Source organism: Lynx rufus, unplaced genomic scaffold, assembly GCF_022079265.1.
Source record: "Lynx rufus isolate CCGP_SWC_20201006 ecotype Redwood Valley unplaced genomic scaffold, mLynRuf1.p SCAF_6, whole genome shotgun sequence".
Classification (NCBI taxonomy): Eukaryota; Metazoa; Chordata; class Mammalia; order Carnivora; family Felidae; genus Lynx; species Lynx rufus.
Window position 1 is genome coordinate 51295215 of NW_025814878.1, and position 19872 is coordinate 51315086.

Sequence of the window (19872 nt, forward strand, 5' to 3'; positions counted from 1 at the left end):
ATAGATAGATAGATAGATAGATAGATAAAATAAGAGGCTGGAAGGGAAGCCAGAAGGTGGCCTGTGGGCTTCTGTGGCTGTAACCTCTGAGTAAGGCAGGGATTGCAGCAGGCATTGCAGAGTGTTGAATGAAAAACAAAACAAAACCACACCCTGCAAAAAAGGCAAAAGCTAATTATAAATTTTAAGACACAGTTTTAGAGGTGGGACAGTCCAAGGAGATCATCTAGTCCGACACTTAATAAACAAAGAGACCTGGAGAAGTTAACTGACTCATCCAAAATTAAGATGGAGAGAACGTGGCTAACCCAGGACTGTAATTCAGATCCTCATGTTCCCAGTCAGCTGAAGCATTATGCTTCCCTGTCTTCTTTAAGTAATAGTATTTTAAAATTCAACAACATTTGCTATGAAATATTTTTTAAAGAACTTATGAAGTTTTACATTTTGGCCTATTCAGGTGTCCCAAATCATTATGATGAAATAAAAATTGCAAATGACCAACTTTTTAATGCGGGTGTTTAGCTTTTATGTGCGTATATGTTGTTGATATATTTGTATCATATTGATCATTTTATTTCAAATTATATATTGACTCTCCCACCATCCATCGATCAAAAGAAAATGGGTATTTTTCCTAAATTAAGAGAATTGATAAGAAAAAGCAAGATTTCCACAGGTGAATGGAAAATCATCAAGTGAAAATTTACATGGTTAAATATTTGGTAAAATATTCAGGCTCACCAATAATCACGGAAATGCAAAATCAAATAAAATATGTAATTCCTCACTATCAAATGAAGAGACTTCAAATTTTGTAATATTGTCAACTTAATAGTAGCATTCCTAACGAGTAGGATTGCAAATGTCTATATACCTTTGAGAAGCAATTCTTTAGTCTCATCAAAAGCTGTGAAGTTCATTTCCTTGACTTACTGTTAGGTAATCCACCCTAAGAAAATAGTAAACAAAACAAAACAAAAAAACACATTAATTTTTAATGTAGAAATATGTTTTGGCGATGTATCAAAAATTACACCCCCAAAATCTCATCTATTTATCAGTTGGAAAATGTTTAGATATATTAGGATTTAGTTAGTTACAGTCATTGAAAACTATGTATATGAAGAGTTTTAACAAAATAGGGAAATTACCACAGTAAGCAAAATAAGTTAAAGAGTGGATTTTAAAATTTTATAGATGGTAGGTTTGCCATCAGGTAAAAATGTATCAACACTGTAAAGAAGTATAAAATATCGACAGTGGTTTTTTTTAAGTAGTAGAATTATGGGGATTTTCCCCTTTAAAAAATATTTGCTATATAAATTTTCCACAATAGAGCACATTTTCCTTTTGTGGTAACAAGACAAAAAACAAAATGGAAGTTAATGTGATGTTTGGCCTAGGTAGTTCTAAAATGTGCTTGATTATTTTTGTATACAGAGGATAAAAAATTTATTAAGCTACATACTGATGCTATGCCAATCATCTAACATGTTAACTTTGTTATTCAACAGGATGTACCCTTTATATTGTCTGGGCCACTCTCTACCGATGTGCCTTGGATATCATGATCTGGAACTCTGTGTTCCTGGGTGTCAACATTTTGCATCTGTCATATCTTTTGTACAAGAAAAGACCGGTAATGACTAAAATTAATTAATTAGGAAGAGATTTTATTTTATTTTATTTTTAAAATTGATTTAGTTATTTTGAGAGAGAGAGAAAATGACTACACATGTGATGGAGGGGGGCAGAGAGAGAGAGGGAGAGAGAGAATCCCAAGCAGGCTCTGCACTGACAGCTGGGCTCAGTCTCTCAAACTTTGGTCTCATAAACCATCAGATCATGACCTGAGCTGAAACCAAAGGCCAGACGCTTAACCAACTGAGCCACCCAGGCACCTCTTAAGGAAGGGATTTTAAAGCCAAAAAGCTTTTAAAATGCTTTGTTCAGACTTAAGAATGAACATCAAACATCTTTGGTCCCTTTAATATCATTTCTCTGATTTTGTTTATATATAAAGTGAAATATTTGAATACCATGAAATTTGTTTTACATATTGGTTTTTTAAATTCTTTAAATCATTAAGGCAATTTAGACATCAGAGAACATGTCCATATTCTCCGTCATTTTAGTCCTATAACTTCATTATTTCTTTTGTCTATTGACACTCAAATGTCACCTGGAAATATCTTTGCCTAGTTGTAAAATCAACTATAGGCAACTGCCTTGAAAATACTAATGATTTACAAATAGTTCGTGCTATTTTTTATTTTTATTTTTTTTAAGTGTATTTATTTATTTTGAGAGAGAGGGAGAGTAAGAGAATTCCAGGCAGGCTCCACACTGTCAGCACAGAGCCCAATGTGGGGCTTGACCTCATGGAACTGTGAGATCATGACCTGAGCTGAGATCAGGAGTCAGATGCTTAACTGACTGAGCCACCTAGGCACCCCTCATGCTATTTTTTTTTTAAAATATGGTGACTTTATTTTTTTTCGTTACCCCAAGATACTCATTTAAGGAAATCGCCATTTGGGGAGGGTGATGCCAAAACACTATATTTAGCTTTAGTATTTAACTTTTTTTTCCCCAATTCTGATTTATCTTGTGTTTCCTTGGTCATTCTAAGACAAAGAGATGTAAATAGAATTAAGAAAACATCATGGCTCCTAGAAATCACTCCATACGTGTTTACTAAGTATTCAAATTACACATAATTATCCAGTAAGGTAAAAGATACAGCACTTGTACATGTTCGAAGCCAAACATGTACACAGAAAACTATTCCAAAACAAGACATTTCACAGGAAATTATAATTTGAATGATACAGATGCTGTATGTAATAGGCATTCTACTAGACTGTAACCTCATCGTCATTGTGACCCAGTCTGTTTTGCTTACCATATTAGGTTTCTCTAAGTTATCCTGTGTAATACACAATCTGAAAATCTCAGTGACAAGTAACAGTGACAGGTGTTTTGTTTTGTTTTGTTTTGTTTTGTTTTGTTTTGTTTTGTTTTGTTTTTTCCTCACGCACCTTATACGTGGACTCTGGCAGTTGTGTGTCAGTTGTGATTCTGCTCTGTGGCTTCATCTCAGAGTCTCTGCTGAAGCACCAGATTCCGTTTAGATATACATTCTCATAGCAGAGAGAAAAGTATGAGAGAACAAAAGAGAAACACCCGGTGTCTCTTAAAACCTCTGCTCAGAAGGAGCATATGTCACCTTTGCTCACATTTCATTGGCTAAAGCAAATGACGTGGCCAAGCGTGATAATGTGGGAATAGGTTGGGGTAAGGGGATGGATAATCCTTTTACAGGGGATGGGAGCAGCACATAGTTGGGAACAATAACATCATCTGCCACCTTACTGTTGTATTCCATGTGTCTGTCAACCATGATTGTCGCATAACAAGTGCTCAAAAAAATATTTGATGAGTGAGTGCTTTCACAAGAATTAAGAAGGCTTCATGAAGGAATTGGGACTTGAGCTAACATTTGCAGAATGACCAGATGCTGAATATGAGTCAATAGATTTGTTTAGTTCATATGTTCATTGCTATACCACGTTGGCTACCATGTATCCTGAAAGTGGGACGTATTTGTGACTAAATTATCTTAAACACTCGTTACTAGATCTCTGAAGTGGAGGAGGTAGATGGTAGTAATAATGAGGGTTGTAATTTCTGAATATCAGAACTTGTTGGAACCCCAAGTTCTGAACATGAGGTAGTAGCATCAAGTAACACATTCACACAGTACCTGTGCTTTTGTGTCTTCTCAGATTATAAACTTATTTTTTTTAAATGTAAATGCTGTTTCTTTGTCGAAATGGAACATGACAAGAGCATCGCAAAGGCTATAGTGACATCTGAGTGGCTCTCATCAGCCAGGTCTATAAGCTCCATGTTGTGTCTGCCGTAGATTTCTTGGGGATGGATGATCATTTGAACCCCAAAGTTCATTCACATGCTTTACAGTTTTCCCAGACTAATGCTGGGCCCAAATACGGGGTGTGATCTGGGTCTTGACTGACAGCAGAGGTGACTGAGCCGTTTTGCTCTTCCCTTTTTTTCTCTAGTAGTCGGAGTTAATTGGCAGGTTCTCCATTCTACAAAGTATTTTAGCTTAGGATGAAATTGCTACACTGAAACCCTTTTACTGTCTTCACTTTGCTTCAGAATAAATAAATCAGAAGCAATGATTGCAGCTGTGAATATTTGTTCTCCTATGCTGATGCATTAAATAATACATATAGATAAAATGCTTACTGTATGTATTTTCATAAATTTTTTTTCTGTGTTGGTTCCTATTTAGTGTGTTTCTCTTTTTTTGCTATAATATTTAAAAGTTCATGTAATTTCTGGGGCGCCTGGGTGGCGCAGTCGGTTAAGCGTCCGACTTCAGCCAGGTCACGATCTCACGGTCCGTGAGTTCGAGCCCCGCGTCGGGCTCTGGGCTGATGGCTCAGAGCCTGGAGCCTGTTTCCGATTCTGTGTCTCCCTCTCTCTCTGCCCCTCTCCCGTTCATGCTCTGTCTCTCTCTGTCCCAAAAATAAATAAACGTTGAAAAAAAAAATTTTTAAAGTTCATGTAATTTCTTTCTGTGAAACAGCTGTTATAAAGACAAAAAGGTTTTGTGTTACTTACAGGAAGTGCTAAGATTGGGAAGGTACATGTTGTGATAACATGCAAAACATCCCCAGCCACTTTCCAGTGCCTAGGAGGAGATGTGATCAATAGTGCAAATCTTTTCCATATGCTCTTGGAGTTGTTTAACTGCAAAAGTGCCCTTTTAGCATCTAAACTTATGTCACCACTTAGTCTCTGTATAAGATTCCATGTACTGAAATACAGGGCCATGGTGTTTGTTGAAGATGTGTTTACTCTCAAAACCATACTGAGACTGCAGAAGCCAATGTTTCAGTGTTGCTGCATTACTACAGCATGTGGTCATTGCTGCGTTTCAGGTAAAGATTGAAAAGGAACTCAGTGGCATCTACCGCCGATTGTTCGAACCACTCCGTGTGCCTCCAGATTTGTTCAGAAGATTAACTGGCCAGTTTTGTATGATCCAAACCTTAAAAAAGGGCCAGGCTTATGCTGCAGAGGATAAAACCTCCGTTGATGACCGTCTGAGTATTCTCCTGAAGGGAAAGTAAGTGCTCTATGGAAATTGAAATGTCCAGTTTGCCCTAAGTCTTCTCATGTCCCCTGGGAAGGGAATGACTAGAGAGGAATGATACCAGCTAATGGAGGAAACGGTTACAGAGTTTGTTGGTGCTGAAATTCCATTTTACAACTGCGTTTTAGAATACTACAGAGCAACGTGTTAGAGTTACATAGAATTGACTACTCCAGTTCTTGTTGATGTTAAGATTTTCAGTTGTGAATATTCTGAACCCCGACTGACCCTTTTTTAAAAAGTTAACGAATCAAAATTGACGTAGGCTTAAGTTGGGCATTAAACTTCCAAAAGCTTGTGCATGTTTCAGAGGTGATTTGATTATTTTTTGAATATCACAAAAATATAACTTCTAGAAATATCAGTCTTCTGGGGAGAGAGCCAGTGTGTATTTTTCTGGCATAATTATTAATACCAATCCTTTCCTTCTCAAAAGTATCTGAGTGTGAGTGATAAATTTATGGCCACTCCAGCTAAACAAGCAGTAATAGGGGCGCCTGGGTGGCTCAGTTGGTTAAGCGGCCAACTTCGGCTCAGGTCACGATCTCGTGGTCTGTGAGTTCGAGCCCCGCGTCGGGCTCTGTGCTGACAGCTCAGAACCTGGAGCCTGTTTCAGATTCTGTGTCTCCCTCTCTCTGACCCTCCCCTGTTCATGCTCTCTCTCTGTCTCAAAAATAAATAAACGTTAAAAAAATTAAAAATAAATAAATAAATAAATAAATAAATAAATAAATAAATAAACAAGCAGTAATAACCATTGGAAGGCATGTGTGTGTTCAGTACTGGAACCTGTCCTTTTTTTTTTTTTTCTTGTTGATGAAATTTATTTTGAAGTAAATATTTATGCGTTTCAGAAAGTGCTTTTAATTGTGTCTGTCATCTTTGGAGTCTTTAAAACTTTAGTACAAAATACTATAAGATTAAGGATCATCATGTTATTTATGAAATATTATGCATTTATTAACATGAATTTCTGTTATCAGAATGAAGGTTTCCTATCGAGGACATTTTCTGCATAACATTTACCCCTGTGCCTTTATAGATTCACCAGAATTTAGATCAACTCAGATGCACAAAGGCGAAAAATTCCAGGTATGTGTTGGCATGATTTTTAAGAAGATTGGAGCTAGTTCATGTCTCCTTCAAAATCCGAAGGATATTAATAGAAAAGTGATTAATTGAGAATAAGAGATTATCATATGGTATATATAGCATGATCCCATTTTTGTAGAACTTAAACAAAATAGTGCCTATACATGCATTAAGAGCTCTAAAAAGATATATCCTACTTTAGGCATAGTGTTAACACTGTTATTTCTGGGTTGTGAGTTTGACTACTTTTTTATTTTCTTCCTTTTTGTTTCTTTGAATTTTTATAACTTTTCATAGAAAACATCAAGTGCTTTGATTATGAGAAAAAAGGAAAATATCAGTTGTGGATAATCAGTGTTTCCAAAACATGTAATTGGTTAAAATTTTATTGGGAAAAAAGAGAAACTGGCTTTGCCCTAGAGATATCCTGTTAATCCTTATGAAATAACCTAGTCACTTTACAATTTCATATTTAATGAATATTTTAGGGACAAAGGATGAAGTTCTTCATAGTTAAAAATTGTTCCATTATGTGACAGTTTGTTTTCATCCTTTCTGTAAGTGTCCAGCCCTCCTATTTTATTCCCCTCTTGATTGATAGGAAAGTAACCAGGAAAATGGGTGAGAGTATCCTTTGATCTTAGTCTCTAGATAAATTGCGGAAAAGGGATGCTTATGAGCAAGAGGGTGAATCTATATAGGTAGGAAATGGAATAGAAGGGATGTTATCACCTGAGGGAGGAAATGTCAGTGTTTCTTGATGACCAGTATTATTTTTGAGTTTCATTTTGAGACTCCATACAATTTGGGAGGACACATGGAGATAAAAGGGAAAATTTACAGACATACAGTTTACTTTAGTTTATATACAATTGTCTCAGCCCTGCCCCACTCTCATTCTGCCTGAGTAACAGGTCTGCATAACCACACAACTTGGTACGGTTATGTGTATTTACTGCAAGGTCTCATGTAAGTTCATTAAGTAGGTGTAGTACTGTTCCCAAACTGGCTGTGCTTAAGATACAGAAGTAGAAAGCTAATGCTATATCGTGGCTTCCCGAATTTACACTCTCACCTTGTGTTTGTGAGGGTCATCTGTGCACTGAGACTTAAATGTTCTTACTGTATCTTTAATCACCACCATCTACAAATGAATGCAGGGCCACTTATTTCTTCTCTCCTTCTTTCCTCTGCCCTTATTACATTTCTTCTTCCAAAGCCCACTTATCTGTGTATTTATCTGTTTCATCCATTTCTGTGTGTATAGTAGCAAGTGGTATTACACAGTGACTCAGTCTCATTATACCCTGAAGAGACTGGGATTTGGCGAGGGGGTGGAAACTGAAACCCATTTGTTTCTAGAAGCAAATGCTCCCTGAGAATCCAGGGATATGAACATGTACTATCTTTTCCACTGGACTTCAAGTTATATTTTAATTAAGTTAACAAAAAAAGGAATTCTAACCCCTAGCTACAGTTTCTTCTTGGGGACCAGGGACTAGGATTTGCTAGCTGAGAAATGTTCCTGATAATTGCTGTGAAGTTTCCAAAATATGACCAAAACCGAGGTACTGTAGCTGGTAAAGGATATTATTCAGCCTTTCCAACACCAGTCATCTCTTGTCTGCATGGAATGTGGTGTGGCATTTTCTGATTGGTCAATGGAAAGAAATTACTGTAGCATCATGGAAACTGTGCCCTGTACAATTGGAGCAGACTCCATCATAAGAAGCCCTCGGGAGAGATTGTGTTTTGATTGTTTACGAAATGTTCCCTTTGGCAGATACTCAAGAGTAAATATAGCTGCTGCACGTCTGTGTAGGAGTATATAGTGCTTCTTTGTGAAGCAAGTTCCCAGAGGAACTTTGCTGCAACCTCTCACTACCTGTGCTCATAGCAGAGGACATTTGAGAGTGTCAGTGGTCAACTTCTCCATCTACATGGTTTTTTCCTGCTAATCTCATTTTTCTTTAAATCTGAACCATTAAAAGTATCCTGACAAAGGTGCTACTTCCCTCAAATTTGTATTTCTTAAAATGCATCATTGGTAGGGGTACTACCAAAGTACCTTTCACTAAGGTGAAAGGGGAAGAGAAAGGCAAGTGGACCCAATGTCTGTCTCTTGAGATTGCACAGAAAAATGTTATTTGGGTACACGTGTGACTCTTGTGACAGACACAGTGACAGGGATGAGAAACAGGTTCTGAACTCACAGGTACTCGACAGATGCTTACAGCCATTATGTACTTACACACCAAAGTTGCTGCTTAGAACTATTGATAGAATCTTGGGTATCTTTCTTGTAAGAGGTAGAGATCGTCTTTGGTGTTTGGTTTCTTTCTCTTTGTGCAGTTGCTTTGTATCAAGTGAGCTTTACCATTTTCACATTTATCTTTTGTGTTCTGTGTCCCACTATTGCTTTGCTGTAGTCGGTTGCGCGTCCTGTGCTGGGAAGCCTGAAAATCAAAGCTTTATTGACTTGAAGGGAAGGAGGATGTCTTGGAGATCCAAGCCTTTGTGAAATAAAGGAACACTAAATTTTTACCTGTATTTAAATCAAATCTTACCTTATTGTATTAAGTAAATCTTTTGGTTAAGCTGTGAAGCAATTTACTCTACGAGCTTTGACTCTACTGTATTTTGGTGCTCATGAGAACTCTGAGCATTGGCTGAACAGACCAGTCCTAGGACATTTTCATGTTCCTGATGTGTGAAATGTGATACAATACATGAAGAATATAACACATTCTCCCCTGAGAATATTCATCCATCATATTGTCTGACTGCGGTTTCCAATTGTGGCACATTCGGTATTTCCCTCAGACACCCTTGTTCTTGTGTAATGTGAGGGTGTACAGTCTAAAGTGAAGGACAGGCCTAGTGCCTTGAAATAATCAGGGCAAACCCAACTGAAAACACTTAGTCCAGTTCTCTCCCTGAAAGCAATCCCTTTGTATCTTCCATTGCCCTGTTTGCTTTTATTTCTTCACAAGAACTGAAGCATGGCACTGCTGAGGTGCCCTAATGACTTAAGAAGCAAATTTATTTTACGGAAGCTTTAAAAAATCTTATATTGCTTTATAGAAATTCCTCATTAAAATATGTTTTACTTGGCTCTTGTGGCAAGAAATCATTAAACACAAATGTCTATTTGGCAGAAATGAAGCATCAGCCATCATGTAAAATGACCTCAGTCAATATACTAACTACCCGCATCCAATTAAATGCCTTTGCTTACAGATCTGTAAGTCACTCATACATTCTCTAGGTATAGCTTATTATTTGAATAATGTTATTAAGTCTAAATTTAATAACAATGTAAACAGGTTCACAGTATTTTTCAACCATCAGTAAGAAATGTATTTGCTAAGCAAATGATAGTATCAGAAGTGTCATTGCCTCAGTGGGAATTTGAGGTTATCGAAATGGTTGAGAAGAAGTTAAATGTATTGAACATCATCCTTTGTCTTCTCTTGGATGACTTCCAACTCCTCTTTTAACTTCTTCCCCCACTGCACATGAATTATATTTTCCAAAGTCCGGATGACCTCTTTGCCAAACGAAGGCACCTCCAACTCCTAACCCTTTCTCCAGTGCTCAGTTGCAGGGCTGTGCTACAGTGAGGACCATTGTCCACCCTTCTCTAATTACTCCTATGGAATATTATTTAGTTGCCCTCCATTTATTTACCCATCTCTTAGTGTTTCTGGGAACTCCTCAGTACTGGCTTGACCTTATACTTCTCTTATAACTCTTTTTTTTTTTGTCACGTATCTTTACATATCATTAGCTTCCTCCACTAGAGTGTAGGCTTCATGACATTGTGTTCAACTGTTGTTGGTATGAGGAACTCTTGATGGGCTCTGAGCTGACCCTGTGGTCACTTAACAAAATTACTTTCAATGTGATTGTGTTCATAAATATTGGACACATTGGGTAGGGTTTAGTCTGGTGGGAAAATCATGTCAGGGCTGGAAGTCAGAAGTACTCACTTCATCACTAGGTAACGTGCTCGTGAATAAGTTTTTTGGGTCTTCTCATCTGGCATCTGAAAAATGAAGAAGAATGTTACTTGCTTATCCGAAAGACAATTTTGAGGATCCACTTATAGATGTAAAAGCACCTAAATGTTTAAAAGTACAATTCATGTATAAAGTGAGTGGTATTATGTGTGACTGTCATTCCCTGGAGATTCTCTACCACTTTCCCCGGTTGTGTATTTGTCAAAACACTTAGTGTCACCTGAGGGTATCATATTTCTTTATTTATTTCCCAGGGCAAAGTTCTTTCTTGTTCACATTGTAATGTCAGTGCCTTTAACAGTGTCTAGCATAAAGTAAGTACGTAATGCACATTGAGAGAAAGAGTATAATTTAGTGTCTCATGGAGTCATAGAGTTGGTAATGCATTTCTTCAATCCAAATGTATTGGGTTTTTGGAGATTCCTGCTTTTAATATAATAAATAAATGCAAATTTGTTTTCTAGGAATATTGACCCATTTTTTTAAAGTAGCTAAACCCTCCAATTTGCTAAAGGTCAAATTTCAGCTATTAGTATTAGTTGAGAAGCTGGGTTTTCCATTTTCTATCTTAGTAGACATAAATACCACCTCATCACCAAAATATGCTTAATTTTATGACAAACCAAAGGGGAAATTGGAAATATTTGCTCTGATGCTCAGGTATGATTTAATGTCAATTAAAAAACCCTTTATTAATTGACCTGGACAGGCATTGGGTTTAATGTTGAGGATATAAAAATAGTTGTTGCCTTCAACACTATTTGTGTTCATTTGTTAATTTCTTCATATAATAAATGTATACTGAGCACCACTCTGTGTTGGACGCTGGGCATTCGGACATGAAGATGCATAGTCCCTGCCCTCAGAGTGCCTGGCAGAGACAGATGTGTCCACAGATGAGTGTGGGTTCGGTGATATGAGTGCCCCATGAAGCTCAGAGGAGGAGTACTAACTGATGGAAGGGGACTGCCATGGGGGGATGGGCTTCCTGACACTGAGTTGTGAGGGCTTAACCCCTCACTCTGGAGAAAGGATTTATTTAAAGAAACTTGAGCTGTATATAGTGCAGTTACAGTGTTTCCCACTTTGCTGTGGAACAATGCTCAAGAACAAGGTATGGTTTCCCGATACCCTGGAGCTAGCCCTGAAAGGTCACACTCGAGAATTACCTCTGACAGAAGGACCCAGAGAAGAACCCTCAGTAGCCATATTCCGCAGTAACAACCTGGACCCTAAAACCAATTCACAAGACTCTGTTTTCTCATTCACTATTATTTGTTTGCAGAGTTGGCTAGGCGGGATATCTTTCATCTGTAACTTGCCTCACGAATCTTAGCTCAGTTCTCTTGCTTGAAGCCGTATTCTTAAACCTCTGTTGTAATCATCAGTATGGAAAGAAATATTTAACCGTAAATTATATAGCTAGTTGTAACATTAGTCTAGTATGCTCGGTGGCAGTGCTTTTGACACCAGACCTCACAGAACAGCACAACAATGAAACTTGGAGAATTTGCTTTTCGTCTGCAGAATTCTTGGTTTTTTAACGATTTTAAACGTGATTTTATAATAGTTATAGAAGCTTGTGTGTATAGATCTTATTTTAATTTAACTAATATGATAAATCATTCCTTTAATAATATCCACTAAATTATTCTACTCTTCCTTTCCCCAAAATTATTATAGTCGTAATTCATATACACAGATGTACTTTTTTCTTTCTGTGTTTGTTTCTTGGGCAGGTCACCATCATTGCAGATGATAACTGCAGATTTTTATGCTGGTCAAGAGAAAGATTAACTTACTTTCTGGAATCAGAACCATTTCTATATGAAATATTTAGGTATCTCATAGGAAAAGACATTACCAATAAGCTCTACTCATTGAATGATCCTACCTTAAATGATAAAGTAAGTGGTTTTCTAAGGTGTACCTCACTTTATGCAGCATATATTTTTTCTGAATTTTCATTAATTAATTATGAGTGAAGTGGGGATGCTTGTAATTTAGAGACCCTTCAGGGGAATCATTTTTCAAGAGCGTGGAAATATTTTGTAATTATTATATTTGCCATTACCTGGTGAGGTGTCTCTAAATGTCAGGGACCTCCATTTGTGGTGATGTGGTGCTGATCTCTCATAAAGGGTTAATCAGTCTCAGGAAGATGGTAAGCGAGTTGGAGGGACGGATGTGGGGTAGAGTGGGCCAGGGAAGGCAGGGCAGCAGGAAGGTTGCAGACTGAGAAACACTCACAAACTTGGGTGAACAGGAAGTTCGCATTTTAACCCTGGTGTCTTCCGGTCTTCTATATCCTCCTGGGCAACCCCCTTTCCAGAAGGCTTAGAAGTGACAAGAGAGGGATGAGAGGGGGCGTGTGGCAATCCAGTTAGGAATTTCAGAGCTGAGTGGATCTTCAACAATTTGCAATTTGATCTTCATTTCCCCACAATTGCTTAGAAGGAAATTAAAATGATGACAGAAGAGACATTGCAGAATGTTGTTTCTGTGATAAGTAGTGTTCTCCAGGAACTATGCATATGGGTGTGTGCTCTCTTAAAGTCATCTTGTCTAGGCCCTTTATCAAATTAGGTTGGTGCTTATTGTTTTCCAGTTTAATAAATAAGCTATTAAGTATGTTAAATTTTTGTAATGTATGTATAGTAATAGCTTATGATAAAGGTCATAGCTAACATTTTTTGGCCATTTACTATATACCAGGTAGTTTGTATTTCAAGGAAAAATAAATGCTGTTTACAGGGAATGTATGACCTGAGTCCCATAGATCTCTGAAACCTTAAAACTTTGTTTTGTAGAAGGCCAAAAAGTTGGAACACCAGCTCAGCCTGTGCACACAGATCTCCATGCTAGAAATGAGGAACAGTATAGCCAGCTCCAGTGACAGTGAAGATGGCTTACACCAGTTTCTTCGGGGCACCTCCAGCATGTCCTCTCTCCGTAAGTTACCTCAAACTGATAATACTCCAGGACTCTGCTGGATGTCATTGGAAATAGACAAATGACAACTTTGGTCAGAAAAATAACTTTGCAAGTAACTATTTGGCAATCTATCAATAAAAACAATAATTTTGTCTTGCTTTTCCTTTTCCATATCACACATCAGCTAAAATCCAACTTTAGAACTCTTAGTCCTGTTTTCAGAAATTGTTCACTTGTTTTGCCATGCACCCTTCTTAAATATTGGTTCACTGGAATGATGTGAAAGAGTCCATATGGTTTGCTGGATATTCGGCTATTTTGTTTTCATGATTTTCATGTAAGTGAACGCCTAGACCCAGCAATGTGTTAAAGATGATAGGAAGTAGCTGTTGGATGTTTTGCTGCTGACTGGTTATCAGTGTGAGCACCAAGAGTTAACAGGTGATCGGGTTATGGAATATTCCTGAGGATGAAGGAGACCATTCATGACCCCTGTGAGTTACCTCATTCACATACCCACCCACCTTGGCAAGTTTTCCAAGACTGGAAACATTAAAAATATTTTAAAACATTTTGAGTAAGTAACATTTTAAGACACAGGTGTTGAAGATTAATAAGTAAAATGAGAGAAACTATTTTAAGAATTAAGTGCTTAAAATTAATGCTTAAAATTATTGTAAGGATTATCCCAAAACTGATAGTATAAGAACTTTGAACAAATTCATTTGTACTTTTTGTTTAAGTTTATTTTTTTAATTTTTTATTTATTTTTGAGAGAATGCAAGCAGGGGAGGGGCAGAGCGAAGGGGACAAAGGATCCGAAGCGGGCTCTGCACTGAAGGCAGCGAGCCTGATGTGGGGCTTGAACTCACAAACCATGAGATCATGACCTGAGCTGAAGTCTGAGGCTCAACTGACTGAGCCACCCAGACACCCTGAAGTTTACTTTTCTTTTATTTTGAGAGAGAGTGCACGCATGAGTAGGGGAGGGGCAGAGAGCGAGGGAGAGAGAATCCCAAGCATGCCCTGGGCACTTAGTGCAGAACCCTATGCGGGGCTAGAACTCACAAACTATGAGATCATGACCTAAGCCAAAACCAAGAGCTGGACGCTTAACCGACTGAGCCACCCAGATGCCTCGTGAACAAATTCATTTCAAGTAGCAACAAGTCAGACAGATTCTCCCACTGCATAAACTAAAGAACTATTAATATTTCCAGTTGTGTGTTAATCCAAAGTAACTTTTAAGGAGATACAGGTACACATCCAACAATCCCTAAATGTTTATGTAAACGATCTTGTAACTTTGGATGCTTTAGATAAATTGGGTTAAGGATTTGAAGTATTGCATGGTCAGAAGAGGCTGGAATTGACAAAGCCATGTAGGCATAAGCTTCCAAAGCAAAGTCTAGGCACAGAAATGTGAGCCAAAAGGAGATTTCAGGAGTAACACAAGTGGGAAATGGGAGATGGTTTTATCTTATTCTAGTAACTTTTGCAAGTACTGACTGAGGCTGACCAAATTCTGCAATCTGCCAGCATATCAAATGCATTATCTGGCTTGTTGAAACAGTTAGGCTGTCAGTAAGCATTTTCAAATGGACCCGTCTTAATTACATGTATAGTGATTACTATAGTATGAAATGTCAGCAGAAAGGGAATTAAATAATAATAATTAATAAATTTTTGTTTTTCTGTAGTATTTTATTGTATAATCTAAATCTTTGGGGAGTAAAATAACATTTTATAAAATGTTTATCTAGAGTATGTTGTTTAAATAGAATTAAAACAGGGGCGCCTGGGTGGCGCAGTCGGTTAAGCGTCCGACTTCAGCCAGGTTACGATCTCGCGGTCCGTGAGTTCGAGCCCCGCGTCGGGCTCTGGGCTGATGGCTCAGAGCCTGGAGCCTGTTTCCGATTCTGTGTCTCCCTCTCTCTCTGCCCTCCCCCGTTCATGCTCTGTCTCTCTCTGTCCCAAAAATAAATAAACGTTGAAAAAAAAATTAAAAAAAAAATAAATAGAATTAAAACATGTGTTTGAGATTAACATTTGTATTGTTTGTGCCACCAGAAATCTACGTTCCAGGTGGATTGATCACTCATGTTGTACGTACAGACCTGGGTTCAAATCTCACTGTAGTAATTATTAGTTGTGGAACTTGGCATCTCCAAGTCACATGACCTTCCCAACCTGACATGAGCTATCATATCTCATCACAGGCTTGGTTCTGGCCACAGCTCCTGGTCTGTTTCCTTCCCTCTTCCTTCTAGTGAATCATGAGTTTAATCCAAACAGCCATTCCCTGGAGCGCCTGGGTGGCTCAGTTGGTTAGGTGTCCGACTTCAGCTCAGGTCATAATCTTATACTCCGTGAGTTCAAGCCCCACATCGGGTTCTGTGCTGACAGCTCGGAGCCTGGAGCCTGCTTCGGATTCTGTGACTCCTTCTCTCTCTGCCCCTCTGCCTCTCACTCTGTCTCTCTTTCAAAAATAAATAAACATCAAAAAAAATTAAAAAAAAAAAAACAACCATTCCCTGCATGGATCATTGGTACTTCTGTGTTTGTACAGAAGTGTGCTCTCCTTGATTGCAGGATTGCATTTTACTTCTCAGGCCCCTTGTCTAGTTATTTTTCACTGTATTAGAAATAATGTACAACCTGGGGCACCTGGGTGGCTCAGTTGGTTAAACATCTAACATTTGATTTTGGCTCAGGTCATGATCTCGTGGTTCCTGGGATTGAGCCCTGTGCCAGCTCTGTGCTGACAGCATGGAGCCTGCTTGAGAGTCTCTCTCTCTCTCCCTTGCTCTCACTCTCCTGCTTGTGAGCACATACACACACTCTCTCTCTCAAAATAAATAAGCACTAAAAAAAGAAATATGTATAACCTGCTTAAGTTGCTTATTTATTTTAGCCTCATATTTATTACGCAGAATCTCGTATATTGATACAAATGTATGTAGCTACATGTGTGAGCACATTTTTGAACATGAGTGTATGTGAATTGCACAACAAAGCCACGCTCATACCTAATTTCCTTTGACCAACCCTTGTTCTGAGTTTCCTGGCTTCACTTCCCGCACTTTCTTGAAAGACATTAGTACTCGACCACATCATTGGTACTATGAATTATTTAATTCATCCTAGCATGTAATTCATCAAAAACTAGTTTCTGCTTCTTAGGTTTTAGCTCAGAATTCCTGAAGTGTGAGTTTTTTGTTTTTTGGGTTTTTGTTGTTGTTGTTTTGTTTTGTTTTGGCCTTCTTTTTGCCAGACCCATCAATATGCCATCTACTCTTCCATATTACAGATTACATTTTATGTAAAACAAAGAGCACAGTACCAATCTCATAAGACTATTAGGCTGAAATAACAAAATTTTCCACTTTCTGAGCATGTGGTAGATCTTCATGAACGTGAGGCCCCTAAAACAAATGACTACGCTCTTATCATTCCGGGTTTCTGCCATGCACAAGGGGCGTTTATGGTAGCTTCTCAGCAGTCCTGGCTGCTTCGTGAATGCTGAGGGGAGAAGGGATCAAACGTTTGTGGACAAGAGTAGCTATTATTTTTTCAGGTACTCTCTGTACATACTCACATGTAGTCTTCACTGTAATCCTGCATAGAGATGTATACTAGCTTTTGCTAGAAGATGCAGCACTAACAATTTCCCAAATCTCTGGCTATGATGAAGGGACTGCTTTCTCCTTCACGTGCACACAGGGTGCTGCTCCAGACCCGTGTCCTCCTCACTCTGGGACGCCACAGAGCAGCTGCTGTTTGGGTCATTGCCACTCAGGGCAGAGGGTTTGTTTTGTCTTGTTTTGATTGTCCTGTAGAACATTGATTCTGAAATGTAAATGTGAATGTGAATCACTTGGAGATTTTATTAGAGGTTCTGATGCAGCAGACTGGGGTGGGGCCTGGCATCCCCGTGTTTAACAGGAGCCCCAGCGATGCTGATGTGGCTGGTCTCTGAACTACTCACTACTTCAAGTAGTGAGGAGTAGGACTCCCTCCCCACAGCCTGTAATTTTGCTGATTGCCTTCCTGTGGTGGTGATTAAGATGTTTCTTGTATTTCCCATCTACTGGTAGGTGGATCTGCAGGCCGGCATAGATTCCTGTGAAGGCACGAAACAAAATTGCAGCTGATCCCATTTCTTACGCTGCATCCCATTTCTTACGCTGCGCTCTATTTTTACACATGTCACATGATGCTAAGTCCAGAGCAAGATCTCGACTCTGCCACACAGATTCTGCCTTCCACTTCATTTTTTTTTTTTAATTTTTTTTTTTTAATGTTTATTTATTTTTGAGACAGAGAGAGACAGAGCATGAACGGGGGAGGGGCAGAGAGAGAGGGAGACACAGAATCGGAAGCAGGCTCCAGGCTCTGAGCCATCAGCCCAGAGCCCGACGCGGGGCTCGAACTCACGGACCGCGAGATCGTGACCTGGCTGAAGTCGGCCGCTTAACCGACTGCGCCACCCAGGCGCCCCCTGCCTTCCACTTCAAATGATCCTTTAAAGACAAGAAAGTGAAGTAATGAGATAGTCTGAGAAAAAATGCTTCCTACCTGTTCATTCAGTAGCCCGTAATCCAATTAACTTAACTAGTTTTCACTTTCCTGTTGCTTCATTTACTTGTCTCATGATTGGGGAAAAGAAGGACAGGAAAGAACAAGACGTCCAGGACACGTGGGAAGGATTTCATGCCCTCATGTGGATAGAAGCTCTCTTCTCTCTGCTCATGGATCAAGTGCTCTTCAGCGTGCCTCGCCATCTTCCCTTCCTTATGAGGCTTAGCTCCCTACGTGGTGTAGAAAACACATACACACAGATTGATTGTACTGGGCAGGTCCATCGCTGATGAGCGACGCCGAGCACAGGCGTTGTCATGGCAACAGGAGAGCATATTATGCTTCCTTAAAAGTTGTAGAACTTTGTTTTTGTTAATTGGGGTTAAATAACCTATTGTTTGGTTTGTGTGTTTGTTTTTTAAATTCTGAGGCAGTATAGACAATGCAGTCTGGGGGCGCCTGGGTGGCGCAGTCGGTTAAGCGTCCGACTTCAGCCAGGTCACGATCTCGCGGTCCGTGAGTTCGAGCCCCGCGTCGGGCTCTGGGCTGATGGCTCAGAGCCTGGAGCCTGTTTCCGATTCTGTGTCTCCCTCTCTCTCTGCCCCTCCCCCGTTCATGCTCTGTCTCTCTCTGTCCCAAAAAAATAAATAAAAAACGTTGACAATGCAGTCTGTTGGAACTTGTCTTTGAAAGGTTTTGTTAGTTTAAACCGTGTATTTTTTTCAGAAGTTATAATTTTAATAATGTAATATAATTTTATAAATTTAGGAGTTTTAAAGATACTACAACATATTTAGAGAGATATTTCTTACTGAGAACAAGTCTTTTCAGATTGTTTTGTTGTTATCAATAGCAACATGGTGTTCTGGACAATCTACTAATTTCATAAGACCTACTTGCACAAATTTGCTTTAAGTTAGCTTGCATCTGGTTAATGTTCTTATCTGCAAAGACTAGCAACATATCTGACATGATGAGTTTCTTTCGGCTATCTTACCCATTCATTTACCTGGAAAGTTACAAAAAACTGATACAGAATTCTTAGTTTCAAGGCTGGTCTCATGAAATAACCTGTTCAACTCAATTTGTGTTCCATTCCCCTTGTGAACAGCTCTGCACATATAAACAACAAGCTTTCCATGAATTTTATGGAGAGGTAGAGAGGAGATATGATCAGGCAGCAGGAATACCCAGGGAACAGTTTGCAGATCCACCGAGAGGGCTAGAGAAAAGCAGTGCCCCCACTTTGTACATAAGTAAAGAGCAGCTTAGGAAAGTTAAGTAACCGGCTCAAGGTCACTGGGCTAGCCCCAAAACAAAGACCTGTTGAATTTTTTGTAAGTTCTTGTTTTGCCTTTTACCGTACAAATATCCATATCCATTTGGGAGAGATAATCTGTTTAGGGGTATTCACCCACTGCTGTGGCAGCCGCCACGTCCTGACCACGTTCATACATGCTCTCATCTCATCTTCACAACCGCCCAATCAGGTTGGTGTGGTGTTTTCCCCTCTTAGGGTTGAGAAATTGGACACTTCTCTCTGGCTTCTTGGTCCCCCAGCCAGTACCATGCTCTGTGACTCCTGAACTCCTGTCATCACCAATCCATTCGCTGCCCTCTATCCTCACACAGTGTTTTCTCATCTGTAAAATGACAGCCAAGCGATTTTATACAATTGCACATTTTTCAGCTTTTAGTAAAAAATTAAAAATTAACAAGTTAATATACACACACAGATAACAAATAGTAAATTTTTTTTTAATTTTTTTAACGTTTATTTATTTTTGAGACAGAGAGACACAGAGCATGAATGGGGGAGGGTCAGAGAGAGAGGGAGACACAGAATCTGAAACAGGCTCCAGGCTCTGAGTTGTCAGCACAGAGCCCGACGCGGGGCTCGAACTCACGGACTGCGAGATCATGACCTGAGCCGAAGTCGGACACCCAACCGACTGAGCCACCCAGACACCCCAACAAATAGTAAAATTTAAAAAAATGTTGCAAAGAAAAGAACTGCCTCCCTTCAACCTAGGGAGCAATCACATTGGAACA

General features: G+C 39.0%; 1 protein-coding gene across 1 annotated transcript in view; it reads left to right on the plus strand.

Annotated features, from left to right (window-relative positions):
- The window catches only part of BVES (blood vessel epicardial substance), a 30461-nt gene that overhangs the window by 1649 nt on the left and 8940 nt on the right, over positions 1–19872 (plus strand). Inside the window, exons 2-6 of the mRNA XM_047101238.1 lie at positions 1518–1642; positions 4977–5164; positions 6175–6283; positions 12045–12212; positions 13116–13257. Coding sequence (XP_046957194.1) covers positions 1518–1642; positions 4977–5164; positions 6175–6283; positions 12045–12212; positions 13116–13257 — 732 coding nt within the window. The remainder of the gene's footprint in view (positions 1–1517; positions 1643–4976; positions 5165–6174; positions 6284–12044; positions 12213–13115; positions 13258–19872) is intronic.